The sequence below is a fragment of the Cryptotermes secundus genome, unplaced genomic scaffold (assembly GCF_002891405.2).
Source record: "Cryptotermes secundus unplaced genomic scaffold, Csec_1.0 scaffold303, whole genome shotgun sequence".
Lineage (NCBI taxonomy): Eukaryota > Metazoa > Arthropoda > Insecta > Blattodea > Kalotermitidae > Cryptotermes > Cryptotermes secundus.
The window spans coordinates 723,546-741,207 of NW_019726229.1; the positions used below are offsets into that span (position 1 = coordinate 723,546).

Sequence of the window (17,662 nt, forward strand, 5' to 3'; positions counted from 1 at the left end):
CCCATCTAGCTTCAGCCGCATTAACAGAGTACAGTCCCGGAAGAATTAATCGGTTTGCCTCTCTCTGAAGAAAATCTGTAGCCTTCTTCGGCCGGTAAAGGATGACTTAAGACTGAGGACACGCTACCCAGACAGGTCATTCGATCGACACCAGGATGCAGCACCGTCGGCATATCCGGTTAGATCATTCGGACAAGTGAGCACATCACCTAGGGACACTGCATCTATATAGCACGAGCTGCCTCTAAGAAAAATGGATCGGATCACCCGGGAGGCCATTGACATCGAGGTCCGTCCCGATAATCTGAAGAGGGAGGATGGCTCCTGCCTAATAAAGTCATGGAAACCTCCCATCTTCACTCTGAGAAATGGTACGAAGCCTCCCACACAGGATTCTCGAGACGGGAGTATCCACGGGGCCAGCACATACTCTCCTTATGAGAGCACCCATCAATTCTGGGCCTTCTTTCCTTTCCCTCTGTTCTTCTTCTTCTTCTTGACCCTCAGTGTCTGCCAACAACCCACACTGTCATTCAAATACGTCCCTTTTTCCTCCCTGAAACCCTTAAGAGTTCAATGTCTCGCATTTTTTTCAGATTATTTTAATTCTTTTAGTTTAATCCTGTGACAATTGCAATTTTGCCTGCTTCCTTTAATGTAACAGTTTCGGGCGTTGATCATACCACTGCAAATTTGCTGTAACTCTTAATAACCAAGACTCTCTTTGGTTGAGAACTGGTACGTTCTGTGGTACTTTTACAGATATTTCCACGTTATCATCCAAGTAATTCAAAGCTGTAAATCTCTCCCAGATTTCAGCCTGATACTGTTCTTTAATTGGGGGCCTCGGTAGTGTAGTTGGTTGAGGCACTATGCTACAAGCCGGAAGGTCGCGGGTTCACTTCCCGATGAGGTCATCTGATTTTTTTAATTGACCTAATCCTTCCGGCCGCACTATGGCCCTAGGGTCGACTCGACCTCTAACAGAAATGAGTACTAGGAATTAATTATTCTCCTGGGGAGTAAAGCGCGGCCGGCGCGCAAGGCTGACAACCTTACCGCCATTTTTGAGCCGATTGTCTAGATAGTGTGGGAACCTCAACGTCTCACAACCCTATGGGCCTTTACGGACTGGTACAGGGATGGCTTTAATTTTTTTTTAGTAGTCTTTAACTCACATGTTGTCTACATGCTAGAGATTCGATGTCTCCGTATTAAATTTTTCATGTGTTCCCTTATCTACTGGCAATATTTTCCTTCTCAGGCCACCAGACAGCGGCCAGCACTACAGTTAATTCTCCAAATTAATACTAATAAATTTTGTTCACCGTAAACATTATATAACATTTTATTCAACGAAACACAAATATGGGCAACATAAGAGTAGTTTAGCACTTATAAAACTGCATAATTTGTTTACATTACTTTCATTGCCACACTCAGTACGTTAATACGCGTACTTCAAGTGTGTTAAAAATTCTGTGTACGGAACACATTTCGTAACAAACCTACCGGACTTCGAAAACAGGCTAGAAAGAGACGATTATGTCACATGATATGTTGGTGTCAGTACGGTGCAACCGAGATGTGTGTCATACAGACAGTGACGTGAAACAGCTTGAATTGTTCAGGCACATGGCACTACTTTGAGTGTTGTACTGAAAAACAGACCAGAATGTATAATGTGGGGTCTGAGGATCTCACCCTGGTGCCTAAGAACAGCATTATCTTCTGGAACGTGACGGAGTGTAATCTGGTAGTTGTTTACCGACGTTTCAGAGGAATTTAATGCCTCCATCTTGAGCAGTGGACGTACTCTCCTGCTTGCATCACTTACTTTTCGATTCTTCAATTCAAGTTATAAAGTCTTAAAAGTGTTATGTCTGTATTTGTAATATAATTTGGCTTGCTACCCGAACTGTGTGATCTAGTGATCAGAGTTCCTGGCTTCAGGTCCAGAGGTCCGGGTTCGATTCCCGGCGCTACCAGATTTTCTGAGAAGTAGTGGGTCTGGAACGGGGTCCACTCAGCCTCCTGAGGATAACTGAGGAGCTATTTCAAGGAAACGTCTATGTATCCACAGTCCGTCAGTAATGCAACAATTGTTTATTCACCATTTAATACTTAACACAACATGTTTCGGCCATAGGTTTTTAAATGCGTCCGACTGTTACACTGTTCTGGAGTGCGCTAAAATCCCGCGTTGCAGTAAACTTAAATAACATAAATAATTACTTAAAATCTATTAAAATTTTCTATTAAAATTTTTCGTAAAATCTTATTCCACCTTGTAAGGGGTGTCATTCACTTGTTTGGAGTTATGTGCTTATTTCAGGAGCTTATTTTCATGTTGCTTATTTTCTGAAATAAACACATAACTCTGAACAAGTGGACCACACCCCTTACGAAGTGGAATAAGATTTTACGAAAAATTTTAATAGAAAATTTTAATGACTTTTAAGTAATTATTTATGTTATTTAAGTTGACTGCAACGCGCGGTTTTAGAGCACTTCAGAACAGTGTAACAGTTGGACGCATTAAAATACCTGAAGATGGCCATCTATGGCCGAAACATGTTGTGTTAAATGTTAAATGGTGAATAAACAATTGCTGCATTATCGACGGACAGTGAATACATAGACGTTTGGTTAAAGATTGGCAAACAGGATGCTGAAATACAGAAGTATTTCAAGGAAGTAGCGACTCCAGTCTAGAAAACCGAAATTAACGGCCGTGGGGATTCCATGTGACACCCTCTATCCGCTAGAGTTGGCACTATCTTCGCCGACTTGGGCCGGTCGTTCTGTCGATATAGTTCGCTTGCAGACTAAAACCACGGAGTTCATTTTACCCGAACTGTGTTAGTAGATGTTTAGACTGTGACTCGTGGAATAGGCAACAACTGCAGGAAATACTGTGAAGTACACAACTAACATGAAAGTCTGAAGTCCACACTTACCGTTGCGTACTCTGCGCAGATATCGACAGATGCCACGAAACTGCACACGTCTTCAACACTCCACTGTGCCATGGCTTGCGCATCGCCACCCGAAGAGCACGTCCTGTCCGCCGTACACATGGATAAACATGGCAAGTTCCTTCCCAAAAGGTGTTGCTGACTTGCCACGACGGACGCCGAAGTCACTGTGGATGATGGTAACAACCTGGGGCTACTTCCGGCAGAACTGCCTCCGTTATTCCTCAGTGGAGGTTTCGGTGACACACTTCCAGTCCTTTTCCCGAGCCTCTCTTTCGTAGTCCTCAACGCATCCACCATCGGCACGTGAAGTAAAGAGTCACTGTTCAAGAATATATTCTCACTAGCACCACTAAGACCCTTGTTAGTCCGTGATCTCTTCCCATGTGTAGGGGTCGACGCTGAAGACAGGTCGAGGGGGCTGCTTTCGGACGGTGGGGGTCTCTTGATAGCACCCTTCAGGTAAGTCTCAAGTTGTGAGGCGTTATGTGCACTGGCAGTTCGGACCATGCTGAGGAGCGCCTGGGTGGAGCTCATATCTATAAGGGGAGGGAACATTGGGGTTGTGCTCCCCGCAGCCGTGTTGAAAGGGTTTGTACCGAAATTTGCTGCAGCGGCAGCGTACAGTGCTTGCTGCGCTTCTACAGAGGACGATGATGGTTTCTTCAGATTATTCATGTCTATAACACCGTCCTTTGAAGTTGCTGTTGTACCACTGATGGCGTTGCCCGATGATGTCGGCGTATTATTACTGCTAGCCGCCATATTGTTATTCTTGTGCTGACCAGGAGACGGCATCGTCGTAGTTGCTAGCGGTGTCATCAGGCTCACAAAAGGAGTTGCGCCTGTCTTGAAAGGTGTGAATCGAGGATCCAGACTAACAGGGAAACCATTTCTGGTAGGTGAGCTGAAGTAACTGCAACAAACATCACAAGTATCCCATTAAGGAAGCAGACAGAGAGGTGACAAAATAAGATGTTTCACAGTTTACGTACTCAAAGCCTGAATGAATGAAAGCCATAAAATCAGAACAAACGCCTACCAAAAGCCATAACTTAGAGAAACAATCACCGCGGGGCCCGGGTTCGATCCCGGGTCTGATCAAGTGGGATTTGTGGTGGACAAAATGGCGCTGGAGCAGGTTTTCTCCGAGTACTTCGGTTTCCCCTGCCAATCTTCATTCCACCAATTGCTCCACAATCAGCCTCACCTATCATCTGGGGCTGGTACAATAGGCCAGAAGTGGCGGCAGTACAGGAACCTAGTCCCACCCCACTAGCAATAAAAATAGAGCAACAATTCTCACATTCAGCTTTCAGTTAACTTCATATGTAGTATCCTAAACAGAAGATAGAAGCATGTAGTTAAACGGTGAAGTTGTGTCTGTGCTTAATTACTTAAGCACTACATCATGAAGACGTGTGGAGAGCGAGCGTATAGCTCCCTCATTTTTGATCTCAACACCGGATAGAGATGAGTGGTCATCTTCACGCCCCCCCGACGCTTTACCCCCGGTGAAATGGCTCCCGATTCCCACTATATAGATGCTGGGTGGCCCGGTGTGGACGCTGTGAGGAAGAGAAAAATATCTTTCCCCTGTTGGGTGTCCAATCCAGCCCGTAGCTCGTCACTATACTGACCGAGCTATCAAAGAAGACACGCTGAATACGTGTATATACAGTAGATCACTTTATAATATTTCAAAATTCTTGATAACAGCTGAACAGAAGAAAACGGGCTAGTGACAAAATTAAGGAACGATCAAATTGTTTAAATTCTATTTATTATTCAGCTTCAAAAACTTACCACTCTATCTACTTTCAAAATTGCTGAAGATTACGTTACATATAAACCAACAATTTCGCTTATTCTTCGGGTGGGTGTGAAATGGAGTCACTTCGAGGGAAGTATAAGTTTCTGATATAAAGGCGGTGAGAAAATATTTTGATCTAAATCGGATGAAGCGTGTATTTTAAATTCATATTTATGTTAAACATTTGACTTTTTAAATAATAAAAATGCATCCGCTTGATTTTCCTCGGTCCTTTTTTTTTTCATTCATCAGTAATCTGTCATACGACAGGTCCACAGTCTCACCCAAAATATTTCCTCCACTTGATGCGATATAGAGCCTTCTCCTTGAAATAAAGATATCCTCTTCTGTCCCCAAGGCCATCCAGCATCTTCTTACGTCTGTTTCCTCGTCTTCTGGTCGCATACAGGGTATCTCTGTTTTTGGAAAGAGGCGGGAAATGCCGCAAGAATAACTTACATCAGGCCACGAGCACTTCCACCCACATTTGGGAAGCAGAAAGTAGCTAAAATGGTCAAGAACTGTCCCCTCTTTCCTATGGAACACTGTCAATTATAGTATCTATAACATCCAATTACTACATCCTACGCTGACACAGCTGAATCCATCACCAAAACTCTTAAATTATTACCTTAAGATTCAGTTTAATATTATCTCTCATCTATGCTTAGTTTTCGGAAGAGGTTTCTTAATTTGTGAAACTCTTTATTAGTTTCTCTTTCATGAGAGTTGCATATCCTGTCCATCTGTCGCATCCAATGGGAAGTGAAGATGAGTAGTGGTGGCTCTCAAATATACCGCGTTCCTTACTAGGAAGAAATTTCTCCTAACATTAGAGCACAGCTTATCCTTTGTTAGGCCGCGCCATAGCTCAAGCCGTTAGTCGTTGGCTTCCTACCGCGGCGGCCCGGGTTCGATCCCGGGTCTGGTCAAGTGGGATTTGTGGTGGACAAAGTGGCGGTGGGGTGGGTTTTCTCCGAGTACTTCAGTTTCCCCTGCCAATCTTCATTCCACCAATTGCTCCACAATCACCCTCACCTGGGGCAGGCTACAATAGGCCAATCAGTGGCCGCCGTGCCGAGTGGACCCAACTGGACTCAACACCCCAACTAAGCGAATTAAAAAAAAATACTCCTCTGTTTCGTGAACTTCACGCGCACCTTACGGCAGGGTACACAATATGAGCGACTGCAAGGCCTGCAACTCCATTTCGTAAAAGCATTACGCCTCCGTCTCTTTCAATTCATTTCCGTTATAAGGAAATCATATACAGCGATACTGTCTTGCAGCAGTGAGCCGGGGCACCAAAGCCGGTAGAGCGACTGGCTACTGGCTGGACAACCGAGGGTTCAGAGTAAAGNAGTGCCGAGGTTAAGAAAACGTGGATCTATACATACACTTCCCTATACACCTTCATGATGTAGTGCTTACTTTGTTAAGCGCAGGGACAACTTCAACTTTTTTACCTTTTAATGTCTTGCAGCTGTGCAGATCTATACGATAGAGTACCACGTTCATAATAATCCCCTGCAATATATAGTGCAATTCTACATTCCATTATGAAACTGACTTTTCATCGACTTGTTAAATTACTGACTCCGTTGGAAACAGAAATTCATGAGAAGCCGGTAGATCTCAGGACATTTCCCATCTTTATGAGCAGTTAAGGATTCATGCCCGTGTTCATAAGAACCCGTCACAGGATCTTTACTGAACCAGCTGAATTCATTCCATAACCTGATGCCACAGTCTTTTAAAATACACTCAGAAAACTGATGTAAGTATGAAGATATTTTAATATTATATATATATTATTCTGTGACCAAAAAATTTCAGCTCTCTTAACAGTAGGCCATTTTTCCCCCGACTTACGAAACCCCTAAGTGAACATTAGCATTCCACTTTCAATACAAAAATACATAACTATACCCTACATCAGCCGTGTCAAACATGCGGCCCCCATAGCCACAAAGTGCGGCCCCTCAACTTTTAGATCTAATTGATATTAAAATCAATATTAAAATGTTGACAGAAATATGTTTTGTAAAGACAGTTTTCCAACAGACCAGAAGACAAGAAGTCTCACGCAGACATAAATTATCAGGCTGCAGGCAATTAAATGTGTTGCTATTTCTAACATAATTTCTTGTGTAATCTCTCTCTTTACATATTGAAAATCTGTTTAATACTTGTCAAAAATGGCATTCTCTTGCTTTTTAAAACTGTAAGATAGGCTATGTGAATTTAGGTAATTATACTGAAATTATTCCTAAATAATAAATAGAATTAAATTTCCTTGTATCAAAATCTAATGTGTATTTCTATTTTGAAGTGTGGCCCTGGACTATTATTTATAGGGCTGAGGTGGCCCTCTGTACAAGTTGAGTTTGACATGCCTGCCCTACATCCTGAACTCCACTAAATGTAAATTTTACTTAGCTATCTCTTGTGTTGGCGGCACGCGGTAGCGTAGTTGGTTGAGGCACTATGCTAGAAGCCGGGAGGTGGCGCGTTTAATTCCCGATGAGATCATTTGATTTTTCAATTAACCTAATCCTTCAAGCCGCCCTGTGTCCCTGGGGGTCGACTCAACCGCTAACAGAAATGAGTACCCGGAATCCTCTTGGGAGTAAAGGGCGGCCGGCGCGTAAGGCTGAGAACCTCACCGACATCTTTGGGCTGACTGTCTAAAAAATGTGGGAACCTCGACGTCTAACAACCCTACGGACTTCCACGGCCTGTTGCAGGGATAACTTTAACTTTTTAGGTCTTGTGTTACTGATGTCAGTAAACCTGATCTACTGCGACTGCTGACGTGGCAAGTTTCAACTGTTGTGTCCTCTTTTCATTGGGTAGGTTATGCCTAGTATACTCATAATATGATATATTTCTTAAGGTGGAGGGTGTTATTCGCCCCGCCCAAATATCATGCTGGAGGACAACTCCTTTTCTGCTTAGCGAGACTGGTTATTAAACATGTCACATTGTCGGAGGCCGTCTACTCCACCCACAACCTGAGGACGCGATGCAGGTGCACATTTCTACACCTTGTAAAGATTCTGCATGGCCTCTTAACGACACTACAGACTTGGTCCTCGAGTGGGGACTTTGTATAAGCGCATGCGTGAATGTCATGTTACGTGGGTTCCTTGTCATCGCGGTACGGCGCGTCCTCAGGTTGCGGATAAGGAGATGACCTCTAGGTATGGAGGGTAGCTACGAATATATTGAAAAAGAAGTCTCGGTCATCCGAGAAAGGGTGGGTTACTCCTGGGGTTCACAACTCCTCATCGTCAAAAATAATTTTCTACGAAATATCACAAAGGGCCTTGGGTTTGGACGGTAGGATGAACTGGTATAGACGCGCGCGCGCGCACACACACACACACACCGTATATATATTGGAGTCGGGATAGCGCAGTCGGTATAGCTACTGGCTAAAGGTTGGACGACCGAAGTCTCAGAGTTCGAGTCCCGGTAGAGTCAAGAAGTTTCTCTTCTCCACGTCTTCCAGACCAGCTCTGGGGTCCACCCAACCTCCTATTCAATTGGTACCGGGGGCTCTTTACCAGTTGATAAAGCGGCTGGGGCGTGAAGCTGACCACTCACCTCCAACTAGTGCCGAGGTCAAGAAAACGTGGATCTACAAATCCACTCCCCCATACACCTTCATGGCGTAGTGCTTGCTTAGTTAGGCACAGAGACAAAGTTACCTTTTTGTATACGATTATACATATATATAAATAATCGCGGTAGCGTAGTTGGTTGAGGCACTATGCTACAAGCCGGAAGATTGCGGGTTCGATTCCTAATAAAATCATTGAATTTTTCAATTGACCTAATCCTTCCAGCCGCACCATGTCCCTTTGGTCGACTCAGCCTCTAACAGAAATGAGTACCAGGAATCTTCCTGAAGGGGGGTTAATGGGCGGGCACCGTGTAAGGTGGACAACCTCACAGCCATCTGTGAGCCAACTGTCTAGAAAATGTGAGAGCCTCTACGTCTCACAACCCTAGGGATAATTTATATACACACACGTACCTGTGTGTAATGCACAATGCCCAACATGTTCCACGAAAAGGAAACTACGCCCCGTGGTCGGAAGTTGCCCGCGGCAGCATGAAAGAATTACATTAATGATGATGATGATGATGATGGTGGTGGTGGTGAGGAAGATGCTAACACGGCCCCTTATTAAATTTCAATTTCTCACACACAGTGCAGAGAGTGTGTGCTGTAATCGCTAATATTAAATAAAACAGATAAATCTATACATGGACATTTACATGTTTTGGTCCTTAGTACATGCAATTAATATTTTGAGTCACAACACCTAAGAATGGATATAAGAAAATAGAGTTGGAACCACTCCAGATTCAGCTTAGTACCTGTTCTAACACCAATCGTAGTTCAAATAAACATTGTTGCAGAGGTATGCATTAAAAATACTACCCTCATCTGTAATGTTAACAATGACAGAATTTAGCTCTAACAGCACGCCTTCCTCGCCGGATACTTACTCGTTCGGGTTGGCGTTGTTGTACTTGGCGGCAAGGCTGCGCATGAAGTCGCTGTAATTTCGGTTCACTACCATCTGGTCCACATGTCTGAGCTGCCCCGCGGGAGATGAAGACGGGCTTGACGCTCTCTCGGCAGTCAGGGACCCAGGAGGAGTCCCGGGGTAAGATGAGGAAGGAGTCGCACTTCTGGAAGACGAACTATTGTTATCGGGTGTGTTAGAGGTCGCACTGACCGTCCCGCCACATGTCACAGTGGTCGTGGTGGTCGCAGTAGTAGAAGACGTGGTTGTGGAGGGGCTCAGCCTTTCGGTTTTCACGGGAGGGTTGTTATTATTATTATTTTGGTGATCGGCTGTGCTGGTGGAGCCGTTCATTGCGCCTGTGGCACCGTTGTCCCTCGAAACTGTAGCGCCACGACGCTTTCCCCGAGGCTTGGCTGAAGCCAGAGCGGCGGACCCTGCGGCTGCAGATGCCTGCTGGTGGTGAAGGTCCGTTGCACCAGGTACAGTCTCCAAGTCAGCTTGGCCCTCCCCTGCAACAATAAACATATGGATTAAGCACCATAAACATTTCTCCCACAAAGTTTATGTGAGCAAATGCCGGACAGAGATACGAGTACAATGTTGGCTTACTAGACTCCAGACGAGGAGGTTCTTCGAACATGGTGCTTGTGATATATACTCGTATGTTCATTACAGTAAAATAACAAGCGGTTAGGAAGCAAACAAAGAAACAAATATAATATAAAGGTAAAACTGGGGAGAATTTTATGATTACGTGTTTTAACTGTAAGAAAAAGGTAAAGTTATCCCTGAGCTTAACTAATTAAGCACTATGCCGTGAAGACGTAAGGGGGAGTGGATGTATAGACCCACGTTTTCTTGACCTCGGCACTAGTTGAAGGTGAGTGGTCAGCTTTACGCTCCGGCCACTTTACCTCCGGGGAAAGGGCACCCGGTACTCATTAGATATGAAGCTGGGTGAGCCCCAGAGCCGGTCTGGACGATACGGAGAAGTGAAAATTCTTGCCCGACCAGGATTCCAACTCCGACCCCTTGGTCGTCCAGCCGGTAGCCAGTCGCTATACCGGCTGCGGTATCCCGCTCACAATGTATTAACTGTAGACTAATAACATAACGTTCAATTAAGATGGGTGGTAGGATTACTTACTGGACACTGCCACCTAAAAGGGCACCTTTTCCAACTGGGACTGACAGATGACCCAACGTGTGACAGGTGCCTACAAGAAGACGAATCAGCCACACACAACCTATGTGATTGTGAGGCCATAGCTTACTTAAGATTTCGTCACCTAGGTCAGTTCCTCACGGAACCAAGTGACTTTTATGACGCCCCCATAAATAAAGTCCTACATTTCGTTCGAAGTGTAGGATTAATAAAGGGTTAATCCAAAAGGGAAGCACAATAGACCATTGAAGGTCGCAGTGCAAGGGCCGGATTTTATGGCCCACCCTTCATACTCATACTCAATAACACATCGTTTAGAATTTCGGAACTTGTTAGAACCGCCGAATGAAACCCAATGCCTTCCATGTCCACGTTTGTATCCATTTCGCATACACGTAGACCGCAAACTGAGTGTAAACACAATTTTACTCGTATTTCGGTCATACCCATTTAGAACGCTAGAATTCTGATTTTAAAATGCCACTCATACGATAAGATTGTTCTACAATCGCCATATTCACTTTCGGAGACTTTTTAACAATGAAGAAAGCAGTCTTCTGGGAACTTTTACCGGTTCCCACGGTCTCTTCGCTTCCAGATTTCTTATATTTTTTCTTCTACCCTGAAGATGGAGGCGATACGTTCATCCGAAACGTCGGTTAACACCACATATACACGGTGCCAAATCCCAGAAGACTGCTTTCTTCATAGTCACCGCCGTGAAAGCCTCAAATCTTACACTTTTTAACAAGTTGGTTGTTCATTCTTCTTAAATGTTTTATTGGAATGCAGCTGCTATATATATGTACAATTTAATTAAAACTACTGTAGAGTGTTAAGCGTAAACAACTCAGTGTCTGATCTCAAGGCAAGCATGTTAGGTTCTGATTTCCCCAACAAAGACAATGGCTATTACTCCTAAATCTTTTAAACGGTAAGATATTGTAATCGAGGGATCGAGGCAACAGGGCACTCCACTCTTCCGGCTTCACCAAATACGAGGGGGGACCCAAAAATAACCGGAAACGACCTGTTGCGCGCGCATGCTTTGTAGTTACGAGTTGTGCTGCTAGGTGGTGTTAGCTGAGGGTCTCCCGCGACTGTTAGTGAGCTGGCGTCAGTCTGAGTTAAGTGGTTTGTCTGTGGTGCTCTGTTGTGTGCGTTCCTGTTTCAACCCTTTGGCTATTAGTGAGATGGCCGACCAGAAGGAACAAAGAGTGTGCGTGAAATTGATGAAGATCGTCGAAAGACCATTGACCAACTTTCTGAGGAAACGAACATCTCATGGAGCACGGTCCAGCGAATTTTAACCGAAGGTTTGCACATGAGACGGGTGTCTGCAAAGTTTGTTCCTCGCTTGCTCGGAGATGACCAAAGAGAAAACCGCGTGAAAGTTTGCCGTGACTTGAAGAGTGAAGTGCAGAACGATCCAGAATTTCACGCACACTCTTTGTTCCTTCTGGTCGGCCATCTCACTAATCGCCAAAGGGTTGAAACAGGAACGCACACAACAGAGCACCACAGACAAACCACTAACTCAGACTGGCGCCAGCTCACTAGCAGTCGCGGGAGACCCCCAGCTAACACCACCTAGCAGCACAACTCGTAACTACAAAGCATGCGCGCGCAACAGGTCGTTTCCGGTTATTTTTGGGTCCCCCTTCGTACATAATCCTGTTCGAAGCCAAAGCATTCAGTGATGCAGGTACTCAAGTCATCGTTTTCAATATAAAGATTTAATGATCATATGCCTAAAAAAATTGAGTCAGTAATTTAAAAATTAGTTTACAAAGAAACGTTTTAGGAATAGCTAAGACAGTAACGACTTCTTGTGTGAATGACTTGCAGATACAAGCTATGTGGCAGTCAGTACTCAGAGCTGTGGATATGAAGAGTGTCGAAGAATACAGCAAAATTAAAACAGTAGTGCTAATATACTCGTTTCCTACGAATCCCTTATCGGCCAACATAGATTTAAACTGCGGAAAGAAACATATGAAAACAATAGACAATCCAGTAAGACGATCGAAGGAAACTTAAATTGCTCCTCTTTGTTCTGACTCCACAATTGCACCTGAGTTTGCAATGAATATCTTATTAACAGATGAGAGGATAATATCAAAGTGGATCTTATACAAGCAGCATACGAGGGTGTGGTAATGAAACTTCGGGCTTCTACCATAAAAGGCAAGGAATTTCTTGACAGTTGAGTGAATATTAGCTCCTGAAAATGACTCTGCTCTATGGCGTGAGTTGACACTCACCTGGCCTCTTACCTTGAAGGAAGAACATACATTACTAGCGTTGAAAACACAGTTTTCAAGAAACTATTTGGACCTAAGGAAGAAGTTAGAAAGCAATACGGAATATTACACAAAGAAGAACTTGGTGGCTTAGGTCAAAACAGGCCACCTAATGCTGTTAAGACAGAGAAGACAAAGAGGCTATGAAAAGGTGGATGTGTGGCTAGGATAGATGAGACAAAGAATGAATGCTGAACTAAAAATCTTTTAAGACGTATACTTAAAGAGACCTAAAGCGGCCTCCTAGTCTAAAGGTAACGTTCCCACCTCATGACTCGTAGTACGCGGGTTCAAATAACCGGCGGAGGTCGTCGAATTTTTAAGGGCGGAAAAATTCAGGGAACAAATCCTCCGGGAGGGACTTTAAGCCGTGGGTCCCGTGTCGTAGCTTTACGGCACGTAAAAGAACCTCATATCTCCAAAGGAGGTCACTGAGCCAAATTACGGACGTTTCCCGCCCAACAGCAGTATCTAATACCTCTGGTAGATGGGGGAAGCATTACAGATACCTCTCAGTTAGTAGAGCCGGTCTCGCTGGCTGGGTGGGACCGATGGTAAGCACCAGTACCGGTAGGACATAGAGACTGGTAGAAATCATAGAGGGAAGCACAATGGACCACTACAGGTCTCAGTGCATGGGGAAACCCACCCTCTCCAATAACTAACTAACTAACTAACTAAAGAGACCTAGAATGAGATGGGAGATATGCGAAACTGGCTTCAGATCTTAAATTACAGAGAGATGAACAAGCATTTTTAGCCCCGTTACATATACGCAGCAAGAAGATTCCACATATACATGATGTCTTGTTGCTGAAGTGCGTAGAAATTACAACTTTGGATCTCTGCAGGCGCAAGTATATTTTTCAGAACTTACTTTTAAATTCATTATTGGAGGCACAAGAAGAACAAGAAAAAGAGACATATAATTTTTAATTAATCAATATTTAAATTTTACTTGGTTTAAGTACTCAGAGAAGCACAATAGATCAGTGATGGTCGCGATGCAAGGGCCAAATTACTATGGCCCAACCTTACAAGCAAAAAATGCTGTCAAACTTATCGCGCGAAATGTAATGCTGCTGGAGGTCTCTTCTGTGTTTGTCAGGGGCTTTGTGCGGCTCTATTTCTGAATATTCCCTTCGTTTTTGATGGAAACAAAAGACGACGTAAACGGTTAAACTGGAAGCGCAGCCATAAGGTTAAATACTGCAAATACCAAAGCCCGCCACTGGACACGATCCAGAGCCAGTTTCACTAGTTCCATTCTCTACAACGTATTTCCTAAGATACTCCCATCCCTTTCCTTGACTCTCCCACCTACCCTCATTATCAGGCCGTCTCAGGCTCCCAGATTTTACTGTCCTCTCATTCGGTAACGCATGCAAATTATAAAGTTGGTCATTACATGAAAGCTAAAGGTAAATCTGTCCCTATGCTTAATTGAGCACCATGCTATGAAGGCATATGGGAAAGTGGAAGTATAGCTCCACTCATTCTTAATGTCGGCACTAAATGGAGATGAGTGGTCAGCATCACGCTCTGTTCACTTTATGCCGGGGGAAACGGCCCCAGTAACCATTGGAAAGGGGACCGGATGCTGTGACGAGACGACCCTCTTGTTCTTGTCGGAAATTGAACCCAGAATCTTTGGTGCTCCATTCTGTAGCCCAGTCACTATACCTACTGAGATATCCTTGCTCCTTAGTCGTGGTGCAATACCCAAAACGCCCCACCTACTTTAACCGTCTGCATCGAACCCCGGGGGTAAAGGGACCTTGGCGTGAAGCTGGTCACTCTTTTCAATATAGTGCCGAGGTTAGGAATGTACGGGGCTATACTTCCATTTTCCCATACGCCTTGATGGCGTGGTGCTTAACTGCCTTTTATATCTTCCGGAACACTATTTTCAAACGCCTGTAATTAACGTTCTTCCCTTACTACAGAAGATCTCGTTTCACACCCATACTAAACAGCGGACAAAACTATTATTCGTATATCCTGATGCACAGCATTTAGGAAAGTCGACGGAATGATAATAGTTTCCGAAGAGAAGAATTTGTTTAAAAAAATCGACTTAAGAGCAGACACATTTGTTTCACAGTGTTACGTTTCAGTTGAAAGAAATGACTTTCATGACCAATTTTAAAACGGATGATCTTAAAGAAAAGCAGATCCACTCAAGTGTTTAGTGTAACGAATGAAATGAAAGTTGCAATGCCACTGAGCTCGGTACTGTTAGTTACCGTGACATCTGCGCACTTAACATGTACATTCTTGCGTCGTCATGGCATTTAGTTGGCTGCCTCTTGAAGCGGCAAGCCACGAAACAAGCACCAACACCAATACCAACATAATAACATAAATACTGCACCGGGCATTCAACTTCTGACACTACTTCATTCGCTCCTGATTTATGTACACAAAATTGTCTAGTCTACCCCTCCTCCTCCTCAAGAGGACAGCGCAGTAATTCGGTAAATATTGTTGTTAACAATTGATTTGTTATAAGCTTAATGCATTCGGCCAAAGGAGTCATTTTCTTTCACCAAGAATGAATATACATTCAGCAAGAAGTCGTGGAAGAAACATTTGCTTAGGTACCACAACTTTAAATTTCTACTCAAACAGAAACAAAACCTCATACAGCTACCAGAATGTAGTTACATTGCCTGGAATAAAGACGTAAGTACTTGAAAAACAGCAATGAAATTTATAAGCAAACGTTTTGACATATATGCTAATAAGAAATAATAATATCCTTCCTGAGAAGTCACAAATCCTGCCTATAAAATTAGATGTAAAACACAACATGTGAACACAAACTTGTAGTTTCGGTTGCTTTCTAAGTAGTGCCTACAAACAAACGCGTAAATTCTATACGATGAAGAAACTAAATCGACCTCATACCGTTAGAAATATACCGTGAATGCTTATGAAGAGGGCTTGCTGTTTCTGTAAATTATGAGTTGCTAAGAGGCTCTCTGATAACTAATTTATTTAAAGTTTTATTTACACAGCCACTTCATTTTAACTGATTCACTCTTGCAATATGAATTATACTAGATGATTTAGTATTGGGCACTCTTCAGGAACTCGCTGGCCCAGCATGTCGTGTTGAGGAGCCATTTCTAGCGATGTTGCAGCACTGCAAGAATTATGAGAAATTCATTATCCAATGTACTCATTATTCAAATGGCATCTTATTAAAACACTGTACTTAAATAACAAAATTATGTATTTCTTTCCGTCATCACACACTTAGCGCACTTCCAGATTAATGTAAACAATAAGAAGGCACATTAACTTCTTAACTGAAGCTCGAAAGCTAGAGCATTGAGATAATGAAGTGCTTAATTATTCTTATCGATAAATTTAGTTTACAAAAGTGAAAGAATGTAATCCTTTACAACAGTGGCGCCGCACGATAACATGCTGTATACTCATACACTAAATTAATCTCTTTTGTATGTATAAAATCGTGTACGATTTTCTGGCGACGAAACAGAGTTGGACAGATAACACTTAAATACACGATATATTTATTTATCTACCAGGGCTTCCCTAAAAGAAGGAATGTCGCTATTTCAAATTCAGATATTTATTGAATGCGACAAGCTAAAATAAGAGGATAAACTGCAATGTAACAGCGTAATCTTTTGTTTTATTTGAGTTTAGCACTTCATAATGGGCTCCGTTTGAAGCTCGGCATGCATCCAGCAGTAATACGGCTGATGCCATGTGCGCTATACAACCAATGGAGTACACCTTTCGATCCTATTATAGAAGAATTTATTTGTATTCTGTATCGGGCTGTTCTGTCAATTAAAGATTTCAGTGTTAGAATAACACAAACATTCGGCGCTGCTTATTACAAGATCATAAAAACAAGTTTAGAACGCATGAAAAAATTTTAGATATGACTCTGAAGATCTGAAGAATGACTTTCCCCTCCTCCCCCATGTGACTCTACAGCCCTTTGGACCAAGGCCGATTTTTCATTTTCTTAATCTTATACACAGTCAGTACCACTCCTTGAACGGGGGATCGGCCCGTCCCAAGGCCGCTACCTTCACACGAAACAACATAAACACGGAATAAACGCATAGAGACATTCAGGCCTCGAGTGAGATTCGAACCAACAATCTCAGTGTTTAATCGGGCGAAGATGGTTCGTGCCTTAGACCGCGCAGTCACTGTGATAGGCGAAGAATGACTTCACCAGCTCACTCTGGTTCCTTGCTCGCGGATTTTCTTATTTTTTCTTCTACCCTAAAGATGGAGACGATACGTTCCTCCGAAACGTCGATTAACACAATATCTACACGGCGCCACATCCCAGAAGACTGATTTCTTCAATGACTTAACTGTAAAAAAAAATAATTTGTACATATGTCAATAGAAAAGGATTTATATAATTTTATTTAGAATTTCCACCAAATTTTCTGCTTATAAGTATAAATACTTAACCGGGATTACCGAGATTCTTGGACTTTTCCATCTTCTGGTACTTAAAGAACAAGGTTTCAGGAACTGGATCTCTTTTCGTCCTCAAGTGAAAGGGCAGGAGGCACCTGCTCTATTGGGTTAGTTAGGAACAACTAAGCCCACACACTCGACAACCTACTTCTGTCGGGTAAATTGCTGTTGGCCCTAGTCAGCACAATAATTCTTCGTTCCGAGTCCCGCGGGACTCATGACCATGTTTTCCTGTCTCACGACTCTGGGAGTCATGCAACTCCCCCCCCCATCCGGCAATCCTGAAGAGTCTCGAGATCATACTGACCTTCGCTATAATTTTCCAAAGTTCATACTAATAAAAAAAGGAATCTATACGAGAGAAATCGAAACTGGATTGG

At 43.3% G+C, this 17,662-nt stretch overlaps 1 protein-coding gene across 1 annotated transcript in view; it reads right to left on the reverse strand.

The window, feature by feature from the left end:
* Positions 1-17,662, reverse strand: part of LOC111864032 (serine-rich adhesin for platelets) — a 622,801-nt gene that overhangs the window by 168,369 nt on the left and 436,770 nt on the right. The window contains exons 5-6 of the mRNA XM_023850976.2: positions 9,313-9,844; positions 2,961-3,894 (exon numbers count right to left, since the gene is read on the reverse strand). Coding sequence (XP_023706744.1) covers positions 2,961-3,894; positions 9,313-9,844 — 1,466 coding nt within the window. The remainder of the gene's footprint in view (positions 1-2,960; positions 3,895-9,312; positions 9,845-17,662) is intronic.